This window comes from Fusarium poae (assembly GCF_019609905.1).
Source record: "Fusarium poae strain DAOMC 252244 chromosome Unknown contig_2, whole genome shotgun sequence".
NCBI classification, from domain to species: Eukaryota; Fungi; Ascomycota; class Sordariomycetes; order Hypocreales; family Nectriaceae; genus Fusarium; species Fusarium poae.
This window is the reverse complement of record NW_025408660.1, coordinates 347062-360129: the sequence shown is the minus strand read 5'-3', so window position 1 is coordinate 360129 and position 13068 is coordinate 347062. Positions and strand designations below refer to the sequence as shown.

At 48.1% G+C, this 13068-nt stretch overlaps 3 protein-coding genes across 3 annotated transcripts; 1 reads left to right on the top strand and 2 right to left on the bottom strand.

The window, feature by feature from the left end:
* Positions 1 to 5099: 5099 nt before the first annotated feature.
* FPOAC1_013393 (uncharacterized protein) lies at positions 5100 to 5964 on the bottom strand (the record flags this gene model as incomplete). The annotated part of the gene is made up of 2 exons (XM_044857734.1): positions 5100 to 5810; positions 5866 to 5964. 2 exons carry the CDS (start codon positions 5962 to 5964, stop codon positions 5100 to 5102), a joined length of 810 nt encoding a protein of 269 aa, XP_044701116.1.
* A 1486-nt stretch (positions 5965 to 7450) lies between these two features.
* Positions 7451 to 8801, bottom strand: FPOAC1_013392 (uncharacterized protein; the record flags this gene model as incomplete). Its single annotated transcript, XM_044857733.1, has 3 exons — positions 7451 to 7880; positions 7936 to 8325; positions 8749 to 8801. The coding sequence occupies 3 exons, from the start codon at positions 8799 to 8801 to the stop codon at positions 7451 to 7453; spliced, it is 873 nt and encodes a 290-aa protein (XP_044701115.1).
* A 1283-nt stretch (positions 8802 to 10084) lies between these two features.
* On the top strand, positions 10085 to 11425 carry FPOAC1_013391 (uncharacterized protein; the record flags this gene model as incomplete). The annotated part of the gene is made up of 1 exon (XM_044857732.1): positions 10085 to 11425. The coding sequence occupies one exon, from the start codon at positions 10085 to 10087 to the stop codon at positions 11423 to 11425; it is 1341 nt and encodes a 446-aa protein (XP_044701114.1).
* Between the last annotated feature and the right edge of the window lie 1643 nt (positions 11426 to 13068).

Genomic DNA, 13068 nt, shown 5'->3' with positions numbered 1-13068 from the left:
ACCAGCGACACCATCACTCCGTTCTCGCGGAACGGCTGCCGACTTTATTCAGGTTGATTGGACACTTTGGGGCCGCCAAGAGTGGGCCAAATGGCCCGGATTCGAGCGCTATACTGGCGGTCAGGACACGAGGGCGTGGTGGCAGCAATATGGGTATCGTGTTGAGGACCATTCCACCTCGCGGCAGGGCAATAAGCTCAAGTGGATCTGTGCCGACTGCTTCGCATGCTCGAATCCGAGTATAGGGGTGCCGTTGGGCCGGTAACCGAAGTATTGCGCAGCGCTCGATCCCAGATGCATTTCTCCTTCGACGGTTGGACATCCAAGTCGTACACTTCGTTTCTTGGGATCAACGCTCAATTCATTGATAACCACTTTGTCCAACACCGAATCCTCCTTGGCCTTCGACCTCTCTCGGGCAGACACAATGGTGCTTCACTTGCTGATGAGGTCGCTGATACGCTCGCATTCTGGCAAATCAACGACCCGGACAAGATTGGCTACTTCACGCTGGACAATGCTGCCAACAATGACACCTGCATGGACAGTCTTGCCTTTGAACACGGCTTCTCACCTGAAGAGCGACGGATTCGCTGCGCTGCGCATATCTTCAACCTCTGCGTGCGGGCAATGCTATACGGTTCGAAGCGGGAGAACTTCGCGGCAATCATCGCTGCGGATGGTGACGATCAAGATGACGATGAGGAGCTTGTTGATCAAGCTATCGACGAGGCCCTGGATGTAGAGATGGAAGACGGCACGGACGAAGACTTTGAAGCGAACACTGCCGTTGGTATCCCAGAAGAGGACCTCCTATCATCCCACCCAGCTCCGGAGGAGATCAATGGAGCCACTTTCAGGGAGTACAGCCAGAACGGCGCCCCAGGAATGCTTCACAACACCGGGATTCAGCTGCGAGCGAGTCAACAGCTGTACGAGCAGTTTCTTCAGTCTCAACGCAAGGAATCTGGCCATGAATCAACACTACACTGGGTCTTCAACAATGCCACCAGATGGAACTCGGACATGCGGATGATGGAGAGGGCACTTCGTCTCCGCTCGGCTCTCAATACCTTCTTCAATGACGTTCAGAACCGTTGGGAAACTGAGGGCCTTGGTGACAAACCGAAACCGGCAGTTCTGCAATACCGCTTAAGCGCGTACGACCGGAAGGTTATCGAGGTACTTGTCAAGCTTCTGAAGCCTTTTGAAATCGCCACCAAGCAACTTCAGGGCGACGGTATTCCCGGCGCGAGGTTGACGTGTGGTAGTTTCGATGAATACTTCCCTGTCTTCGAGATCCTACTTGACCACCTCGAAGGTGCTATCGAAGGTACAATCTTTGAAGAAGTTGAGGATCCAGTGAGCAAGGAGAAGAAGGACGTCGAAGTCTCCATCTACGACGGGCTCGATAGCAGAACCCGTAGATTGCTCAAGGTCTTTATCAAGCTCGGATGGAAGAAGCTGCACAAGTATTATAACCGTCTGACTAGCGCTGCTTATGTCGGCGCTGTTGTCTTCAACCCGGCGAAGAAGTGGCGCCTTCTCGATCAACTGTGGTCTCGAGTGCCTTTTCGTAAGGCTAAGAGTTGGCGATTAGAGTACGAAGCCAAGCTCAGAGAGATCTGGGAGAGTTACAGGGAACGCGATGTTGACTGCGAAGTCTTCGCTACGTCTGACGAGGCCTCAATGGATTACATTGAGCGGAGACTTGCTAGGAGTGTAGCTGGGCCGCCATGCGCCCAGGGTTCGTCCTTGGCAGCGTCCAGTGGCCGCAAGAGCACCCGGAAGACGAAACACACGACAGCGGGAGCGACTGCCGATGACGAATATGCTCGGTACTGTGCTGAGGATGTTGTCAACAGTCACCACTACAGGAGTAGACCGATTGACTGGTGGAAAATCAACAGGAATCGGTACCCGCGGCTGTCTCTGATGGCGATTGATATGCTCACCATCCCATCGTCGTCTGCGGAGAGCGAGAGGACGTTTAGCAGTGCAGGGCGTATGACGGCACCATTGAGAAGCCGGCTGAGGAGGGAGATAGTAGCGATGGCTCAGTGCATTCGATCGTGGAGTAAAGCTGGAATCTACACGCCTTCACTGCCGCTGGTTAGCCTCAGTGATGATCAATGGGTTGACGCACTTGCGTCGCTGAAGGGGACGAGTGACATTTAATCTGCCTATTACCTGTCTTGCACAATTGAAAATGTTCTGCGACGCCTCATCTACAGCTGTGATGTTCTCTAAAACCCCTCTGCATCTCTTACCCTTCGTAAGATGTCCCTGCCTGCTTCTATAGGCTTACAGTTCACAAGACATTTTAGGAGTGAGAACAAACACAAGGAATGTTCAACAACTCGCGCATACAAAGAGGTTTTCTCGGTCACGTTAGGGTCTCAAGCAATGACTCTAACACGATCCGAAACCCAAAATACTTTGAACACGCTGCAAAAGTCCACGATCCACACACCCCGGAAAGCTACACTGCGGACAGCTTGGAAGAGCAGCTAGCGGATGCTCAAACATAGGTTTGGCTTTAACAGCTACCCTGGAGACTAGGTGTATCAGACCCAAGTCTTTCACGCATTGAGCCTGCGGACTTCAGTTGACGGGGCTTTAGTATGCTTTGATTAATCAGGTGACACAGAGCTGATGGCGAACAATTCTCTAGGTAATAGCGAACCATCGCCCCTTGTCGAAGTTCCTTCCATACCCCGATCATAGGCAACGGCAATGGTTGGTATTGGCCCCAAAACCTGTCACGTTCGCATGGAGGACAGCATACAGTCCCGGTCGAATTTAGAGGCTGCTTGCCTAATTCAACAAAGTCAAGATAAACTTTGGCGCACGGGCTTACGACGTTGCACGGAGCGCTGCAAGAACCATGATAGCTGATCCTATCTCTTTGTAATGCCTGTCAAGATCGCATACTGTCATCAACACTGGCCAATTATGGCTCCCAAGTGGTAGAAATCATCTGATTACTTGCGGACGCATCCAGAACAAGCCTTTCAAAAGAAAGGCCAGATCGGAGCGCAAGATCTGGCTCTTCGTGACGTCAATATGGATAATCAGCCGACAACGAAAGTCAACATCTCGCTTTGACTGAGGTCTATTCTGGACGTGGAGATTACGGCAAGTACTTGGACATATTCCCGGCATTTCCGGTCATACACACTGTAAAAGCCACAATAGCCACTAACTAGTATGGTTCGTGTGCGAAGGCTTATCTGACCTTTATTGGATTAGGCAAGCGGCGTCTAATATCAACCAGGACTGTAACCTACCGTTCGAACGGAGATACTAATCGTATGGTAATAACGAGAATCACTGGTAGAGTGCTTATGGCCCCCTTGTTGAAGTATAAGCCTCAACAGTCTTCTGGGGTTAACCCCTTTTGTTTTATCACCCCTATCCTGCGCGTAATCAGCATTGTATCTCCGAGCGACCAACAGAGTCTCTTTTTGTGTGCGAAAGAATTGGCGGAAAGTGGTGTTAGACTCTTTTGCGCGAACAGCGTAGACACGCAGCCGATAATTCCGAGACCGCGACCCGACTAGAAAAAAACTGCTGGTTGAACGTGGTCCGTTGATCAGGACGTGGCAACGGTCATGGACTCCACCATCATCATTGAGTCTAATCTGGGTGCGAACGTTCGAAGACGTCCACCTGTGCAAACTATGCGGCACCTTTGCCATCGAGCTCTGGGACCCCACAAGACATTCTATTGGATGCATCCCCACCAGATAGTGCGAGTCCAGCGTCAGTAACTTATTGCTGTAGCTCTATTGAGAGTGCTCGAAAATGAACTAAACGTGGCGCAAGCCCAGTGCACTGCCGACGCTGGTATGATCCTGCTCTTTGTGCTTACTAACAGCATGCAGAAGCGAGCAGTTGTAAGTCCATTATAATACGGGTCTTCGAAGGCTGGACGCCGAAATATCCAGATTCTGTTGTGACTAATACGTGGCAGGGTTGAGTGCCTATGACATGCACCACGCTTAGTCCGTTTTGGTGCACTTCCATCAAAACTACGATAATAAACTGCTGACGCTGAAACCGCACCCCACTGTACATTTATTGTCAAGACTCCCCGGACAACTTGTTTGCCACGTTACCATGCTGTGCTCCTTTCCCAACATGTCCTCCGCTTCTCGACATGGGATAAACCTCGTGGCCTACATTATTGTTTCCTGGATTGCAGTTGTCTACGCTATTCTACCGACTCCGGGAGCTTCTGTGTTCATTACTCCACATGCAGCGTATTCTAGCTCGGTAGGAGTCCTAGGCTGCAAGGTTGATACGAATCGGATCGCTTATTGGCCCCTTGCCGTTGGAAGAATGTCAACACCTACTCCATGAGGGGAAGTTGCCTCTGTCAGCGGCTAACAGTATGAATTACGTCGCTCTATGTGCTAGTCAGTCTTCGAGTTGGGTCGCAAACAACTATCAATTGTATAACATAAACGATCCCCTGTGCAAGTTTGGGGTAGATGAGAGATGCGACCTCGACCTAGCTACAAGTAATCAGCCAAGCTGTCCCAGTGTCTTAGGTAATCCTCCCCCAATGCAGTCTAGAGTCAAGAATGTCGCGTACGGCACTGGTCAACTCGTCCCTGTATAGGTCGTCTGCGATCATATGGGATGCTTTGGCCTGTCGATTGTAGTCGGTCGTCTTATACTTTCTCGCAATGTTCCATAGCCATCTCTAAGACGGAGGGGTCAGATGGCGGCGTTTATGACAATACTAAAACAAATACATATCTGGGTATTAGAGAAAGGGTTAAGGTGCAGTAACAAATATGGGGTTTGGCCAATTAAAGCGCGTAAAAAGTCATGCCCGGATAGAGTCATGCCCGGGTAGTAAAAGTGTCATGCCCGTATATCAATTGCCTTATTATATACGTTGAGAAAATCGCACAATCGGAACAACACCGTATAAATCGCAAATCATCACTCTAATGGCAGAGCTCAGACCACTGGTATAATATCTAGTCTATCCATACGACGCTGACATGGTAATGCTTCTAGGCTCCTAGAAGCAGTGGCTCGTTGCGACCTCCCTTCGCCTCATCTGTTCCACATTGCATGCGATCCTAACCGGCCAGCCGATAAAACACAGTTTGCGCTACGTAGTGTTGGCTCTGGGTTGAGTATTTGTCTGAAATAGCTGGTGGAGGCTGACGAAGGCGTTTCCAAAGGGAATTCAAAGTTTCCATGACCACGATTTCTGTGTTTGTTCCTATCGACACAGTTCCGAAAAGAATACTTTTGGCAAGCATGCAGCATGATGTAGCAATAACAGAAGGCTTGATCCCGGCAAACTCTGGATGATAAAGCGAGATCTCCGACAGGTATGCTGCCATACTAGCTAGCTCGCCGCCCCTAGGTTCTCCTACGAGCAAAAAGTCCAGGTAATGGTCCGTTGTCGGGTGGCCCATCACCCAGTCTAGAGTGTACAAGATTGAGACTTCCATTTGCGCTATCATATGTTCATCAAAGATGTCGTGACACAGCTTCCTTATATCACGAACCGACAGAGGTATGAGATTTCTACCTCGGTCAGTCTTATCACCATATTTGGAGGCAACAAAGAGTGCGACACTCCCAAGCAACCAGTAGTGTTCTTCAAAGACCTGCTTCCTTGAGCAGTATCGGTCAATGAGATTGATAGATAAAAATAGCACGTGCGAGGGAAGACGAAAGTGCTGATGTGATCGGGTGACAAAGTCGATGAGATTTGACCGTAGGTCCCACGTGATTTGTTCTTGCTTTTCGATCATGAGAATGCTTGGCAAAGTCACATCCTGCTCAATGTCAATTATAGGGAAATCATGATTGGTTCTCTTTGCAGATCCCTACCTCCATATAAGCAAGATGGTCTATGATGTCTTCCAAGTAGTCGTCTTCCTCCCACAACGTATCGATAAACCCAGATGCCCGCGTTTGATTCTGATCCATGGCAGGAGAATCAGGGTTGATCCAATGTCACGACTTTTTTTGAAACTGGTTATAAATTCGTCTGCTGCTTAGCCGGTTGTCGTTGGTCTTATACATCGCCTCTTCTCGCCTTTTTTCTTTTGATTAAAAATTCCTTCTCCTTTTACCGCCGTACAGCGATGTGAATCAATCGTGACCTATAAACCCTTTTTTTCTCTTCTTGGTTTTTGAAGAGACTAAAATGGCTGCCATAGCCGAACTTACCTTTCCCGGCTGTACGTAGCACCGTCTATATTGGTCAAAGTTAAAATAGGATTTCAAGTTTCAGAGAGTAGTCCCCGCCCTTGGCTCAGAACCATCCAACGTTTCCTACAATGCAACGGTGGCGCGTTCTGGATGTTGCGTTATGGTGTCCCCTCTACCATTCTCAAGTAACGAAATCGCCGCTGTTATTAGTAAAACTGACATCAGAGCTAGCCGGTGACCACCTGCGGAACTGTATAGGGTAAAAGAGATTCACAGTACCCAGCACAAATGATTTATCGAATAGTTAGTTATAGGTTAGCGTATAGGATAAGCGAACGCGAGAGACAAGTGAACAAAACAACACCCCACTTTTCATCTCAGAGGCAGGTTTTTTCTTTTTTTTTGAAGTCTTATAAGAATTTCATAGAGCTATATTATCCGATCAGATGATATCTGGAACTTTGATGAGACTGGCTTTATAATGGGCGTCATTATGGCCGGAATGGTTGTCACAGGTTCAGAAAGGCAAGGAAGGCCAAAATCAGTGCAGCCTGGAAATCGTGAATGGATTACTGTAGTTAGGCACTTTCTATATAACCTCCCACCATTACAGCTACGTCCAGCAAAACCACAAACATTAAAGCCCACCTTTGCCGTTAGAGGAGGCTTATAGACGGAAGAGGTTGCAGGCTCAAAGAGAAAATGATCGCCGGGGCCGGATGGCTCCGAGCCACCACCACCCGCGCCATCTCGCACTGGTCGACCAGATCGGTCCATCCGCACCGCTCTAGTTCCCACAGTTCTGGCTTTGGGTAAAAGACCTTCATGATTCTTGAATAGAAGAACAACAATTAACAACTGAATTCTTACACACAAGTGCACCCAGCATTGACTGCGCATCATAACAACAGCCAATCCTGGGAGACGGCTGACGTGAAGTTGCTCCCAGAGCCCGAGGACGACTTCCAGGACTGCATTTTTGTACATGCAGGCACGGACGCAGAGACAGAGTCTGTTTATTAACGTTGAAATGTAAATAAGTTGGCTTTCAAAATATATAATACTATCATATTGAAGTAGCAAGGCTGGGAGTTTTGGCGAATAAACGAACATAGAGCCGTTACACGGGGGTATGGACCTCTTGTATCCGCACAGGCAATTCTGTTGTGATCGGTACCTCATCCCCGACGAATACCAATACACACCAGACCATGTGTGCGTATAGGTATATGTATGGGTAGTGGCCAGGGGTACGCGACAATTAAGAATAGAAGAGTAGGTTAGGGGTGAGGGTCTCAGGCGTTGCGAGACCGTCGTCAAATTGCTGTGAAAACACTTGAAGTATTTTTTGGCCTTCCAACTCAGGGATTGTAGAGGCTGGGCAAGGTACTCGTCGCAGTATGCTCTCTTCTCGTGGCAAGAATCGGCTCTCAGGTGCCCTATATGGCCTTCCGTTGGTGATTGGAATGAAGCGAAACCATTCGCTCAGCGGCGAGTCTGCCAGTCCGGTCTCACCCCCATCTGGCACAGTGAGGATCTTCAGCGTTTGGCCCTCGGGAATTCCCTGCGTTATCAATGTAAAGACCGTGGGGGATATATCAAGCAGCTCTTTTCTCCAGGCTTTGGTGCCGTAATGATAGTGGATCAATTCCATGATCTCATCAAGCTCCCCCTGTCCAATCTCCTTCAAGCTTTAGAAGATGTAGTCAGTATTGGCATATTGTATAATTCCGACTCGTAACTTACTCGTCCAGCTCAATGAAGAGACCTGGAACTACCATCGCACCCCAACCGAATTCCGCAATCAGTTTCAGGAAAAATTGGCCCAAACCAATCGACGCAGGTAGCTTTTCTCTCAAGAATTCCACTTCCTCGACTGAATAATCGTCAAACGGCGTTGAAAGAAAGCCTTCCTGTATTATCTCATCGATGACTGTGTCAGATTGAAGACAGTCGTAGTCGTCGGTGTGTTTGGCGTCCGCGCCTTTCAATTCTCGCTGGTATTTTTCATAAGCACCGTTTAGCTTCTCGTTGTATTCCATGGCTAGCATGACCCCATCAACCCGATGTTCGAAAGCGGCCAAACGCAACTGGTGTTCTGCTTGCGTAATTGCGTTCTTCGACTCGACTAAGCGACTATAGCACTGCGGGAGAGACGACGTCGACAGATGAGCACTATCTATTTCTGCATCCTCGCCTACTGAGTCATCGTACGAAATCGAGATTGTTTTGAAGGCTTGACAAGCACTAGGCCACGGATTGGCTTCTATTCTTTCTTCCAACCCTAGAAATGTTGGCAAATCTAGCGCTTGCGACTCAGTCATCGTTGTTGTCGGACTGGACGGGAAGAAGAAATGAGGTACTTGGCGTCAAATGGTGGTGGGGGAGTTTTCTGGCAGGTAGTGTATGTAATAAAACTGTAGTAGCCGCGATCTAAGACATGAAGGTTAGTTAAAGAAGGGAACTGACGCAGGCATGGTGCACACTCATATAATAAGGAAACATTGATGACGTCATCCGCCAGTTGAAATTTGAATGAGAATAAGAAAGATCACTTACGATAGGTGAAAGAGTCGACAAAATTTAGAATGCTCCGATATCGATTCCGGCATGTTATGTGGGCCGTTAAAGGCTCTTACTTGGAGTGTAAGACAAGGACGGGCAGTACAAAACTTTAGATTGGACTCCAGTATTGATGGGATGTCGGTTTTGGGACTTAGGTACGTAGTCCTACAGTCCGAAATCAGTTGTTTGTTGTTCAATTGATTTGTCTTGCCCCGTTTTACATGGGGTAGATTTGAATTTCTGATTGGTGCTTAGTTATACGTTCAGGCAAGGTAGCACTTTATGGCAGTGCATCAAGTTCTGGCTCTGGTTTATCAACGCCTGTCATGACAAACATGACATCCAACTAAATTAATACAGGGTGGTGCGGGTCCAGCGTCAGTAGTTTCTAGTTTTAATGGAAGTACCCCAAAACGGACTAAGCGTGGCGCATGCCATGTACACAGCCAGAGTCGAAATCGACCCCGCCAGGTATCAGACATAACAGAGTCCAGTTATTTCGGCGTCCGGGCTTCAAAGATCCGTAGTATAATCGACTTACAACTACTCCCTTTTCATAAGAGCCAGCTCGAACTATCCGCATCATTTCTTCCGGTCATGCATGGAGTTCAAATTCACTTGGGATCACTGATACCCATCTAAATGCTGTTAGTGAGTACGAAGGGCAGGGATCATCCCATCGTCGGCAGTACGCGGGGCATGCGCCACGTTTAGTCCATTTTGGGGCACTCTCAATAAAACTACAATAACAAGTTACTGACGCTGAACTCGCACCACTCTGTACTACACTCCTGATGCTAGGGCTTGGTTAGCATAACAAGAACGTTTTAAAACTTGAACAACCTGACATTAGCAATCACTCAGCCGAGACTTATTTTGGCCAAGGCCTCGCTGCGTTCACGTATTTTAAATGTCATTCGGACAAAAGGATAGAAAAGGCATTTAGACGCTCAATTCGAAAGTTACGAGAATATCAACATTCTGACGACAAACATGCTATGTAGCGAGCGAATCTTGAAGATTAACGTCCTGTTTGGGGTTTTCTGGTCTATACTGGGATTGATCGTACAACCATAATCGTACGTGTCTATTTTGAATAAATGTTTGGTAATTGAAACCTTTGTCTACATCGCAGTCTCTTTGTTCTCGGGTGTGACATGGATATCTTCATGCGTTGGCTGTCTCCATTCCCAAAGTTCGCAGCAGTTACGTGCAGCTTCTAGAATTTCCGAACAAGAAAAGAAGAAAAGAAGAAGAAGAAGAAGAAGAAGAAGAAAAAACAGATCTTCGGTAGGTCAGCTACGAGGAGGCGCGGGGTAGCTGATCTGACATGATTTCCTTATTACCGTCGGAGCTTATTTGCATGATCACCGAGTTATGCTCTCTCGGTGCCCAGGCCTCACTAGCCCGGTCGTGTCGCGTGCTCTACAACATTTGCAAACCCATACTTTACAGAAACGACGTGATCAACCACAGATCCTCGTCCGTCTTTTACTCTATCGTCTACTGCCGAGACCGGCGCGATGCGCTGAGGATCCTTGAGGCGGCGAAGGAGGGTGGAGCTGCCTTTACAAAATGTCAAGATGCTCAAAAATGGCATCCACTATCCTTTCACCGCATCGACGCAACTCTCTATTCGCCACTTCATCTAGCAGCACGGAGAGGGCTGGACGATATTGTCGCCTATCTTATCAACCATGGTCTTGATATCGACGACAAAGAGGGTATAGACCTCTCCAGGAGAACACCGCTTATGGAAGCCATCCTCAATCACCAGGAACTGACAGCCGTGCTCATAGTCCGGCGAGGTGCTTCGAGAGGCTTGCGTCCTCCCGACTTGGAAGCATTCCAAGCCGCTATACGAGAAGGCATGACATACCTGTTAAGAGTCATGGTGGAGCGGAATGCATTAGATGTCAATTCTGAAATTGGATACGGATGTACTCCACTGGCGTTAGCTGTCTGTCACAGGAAAGGGCCGGTGATGACAGCTTTACTGGAACTTGGCGCCCATGCACTACCTGCGATGCGGAGGTTTTGCAGTGACAACGCCTTCCTTTCTATCCTCTGGATGCTGGACTCAGCCTCATCGCATTTGTTGAAATCATTAGAGCTCGGCGGGATGCTGGAGCTTGCATTTTCGATTGCCACGGAGCGGGTGTCTTCAGTACAGACTAGCCGGCAAGTCGTTGCGCTGGAGCGACTTCTGAAATTGCTTTACCGAGATGGACAAATGAATGGCAATACCGTATCACTCCCTGCCAGGAATTTTAGCGATTTCCTAGACGCTCTCCTTCAGATGGTGTTGTCAATCGATTACACAGATACACGCCTCGCCGGCCTGTTCCACAGCTGGGGTGCGACGATCCAGACAGGAGTATATCTTCGCTTAAACAAGGTCCTACGTTCTTCAGTCTTCGAGGAGAACATCCGGCTTTGCCTCCGTCGCCATCCTGGACTGCTGCACTGTTTCGACTTTGTACACAGTCATTCTTTGCACTGCCCAGCCTTGGCAGGACGCTGGGCAGTAAGGTACTTTCTTGATCACGTCCCTGGCTATATGCTATGGCTGATTCAGGAATTGAAACAACAAGGCTTTCCTTTGGATAGGCATGGCGTGGAGCAGCTGGACCTTTCCAAGTTCAAAGAAGACGGAAGCATACCAGGATAGAAGAACTAAGCCTGTATTTGGCCATTGAGCTTGAGGTCTTTCCAGTGGTTCCTACAATGTTCCCTGTGGCGTACTAAATAGGTCAAGCTCGATCATCATGTCATAAGAACAGCAGTCAAGGTACAGAATCCTGCTTTCTGTTAGAGGACCTTGCAATATGTGTAGGTTAGGATCTCCATGGGATTTGTAAGGATGGCATGCTGAATTAAACCGATTACAGTTTAACGTGGTAAAACCTCATGATGGACGAGGAGTGCGCCCGCAGTTTCACTCTATCTTCCTTGACAGCTACCTATCTTGTCCTCTAACTACACTTAAATATGCATAAGTCAATACGAATGATACCCGATGCAGTAGTGGCCCCTTGTGTCAATTGTAAACCAGATGATCGACCAGAACTGAGCGTTTCGTAAAGGAAGAAGCCATCTTATTTCAATTAATTCGCGGTTTTGTTGTTCGAAAATGATCATGCTTCTTTTCATGACGTTTTCCGATGCAAATAATATTGGACTGACGATGAAATGACAAAAGAACCCTAGTTGACCTCATCCTCAGAGTCCGTCTGGTAAATTCCGCTTTCATGCACAACATGCTCGATGGTAGGTGTGCAAGGAATAACTTGTGAAGACAAGTGAGGTGATCCATCCGTCTTTGGACGTCTCCTCCTCCTCTTTTTGATAGCCAATGACAGTCTCCTCGTGTGCAAGCACGGCCGATTACGATTGCTTTGAAAATATTTGTACTTCTCGCAAAGTCGGACCCGTCGGTTGAGCTTGCGGTTGTCGTCCTTTAGCTTTGTGACTTCCATCTTCAATTCCGAGTATAATCTTAAGAGTGTATCAAGCTGCCGGGACTGGCAAGAGTCTTGAGTGACTCCATGGGTTTGGAATGAGAATCGCTATTGATAAGCATTATCAATACATTGAGGAGGAGCGCTGGAGCTCGCCGCTGCACTTCTCAAATCGATATTGGACGACGGATCCCTTTGGCATGGGCATGGAGGTTCCATGTCCGGAGTGAATGGAAGGCTGGAGGACTGCGGGTAACTCATCATGGCACGAGTCGTTCGAATGTCTGGTGGCGCAAGCTTAAATGACGAAAAGAATAGTTGTAGAAGGTCTGCGAAAGACTGTATTATCAATATATGGAAAGCGGTTTCTGATTTTAATCAAGGTCGACCCTCCGCTCCCTTTTACATACCGCGGCCAAACCTCCGTTGTATCATTACACTCACCCCTCACGGGAGCTATTGATATTGTCAAGATTGCTTGTGCATAATGCTACATTAGTAACTAGGGCTTGAGCCAGCTTACAGTTTCCATTACATTACCCCTTGGTACATACTATGTGCTAATGGTGGTTGATATACCCACTAGTCAGGCTGAGCGCAGCCACTTGAATCACGTTGTTACCGCCTGAAACAATTCCTACCTACCTAAATAAGCCTATCCCTACCCTCTCCATTATCCTCGTCATATCGCTCTGGGTCGATCAGAAAATTCCATTTATACGGTCCGTTACAGTCACAGTCAGGCCTTTGCGACATGGCTTTCTTTCTCCAAGATTGGCCATGTTCCATCATCGGAGCGGCCCGGCTAGTTCGCGAAGCTTGGACCATGGCATGTAGCAATGCCATCGTAGAT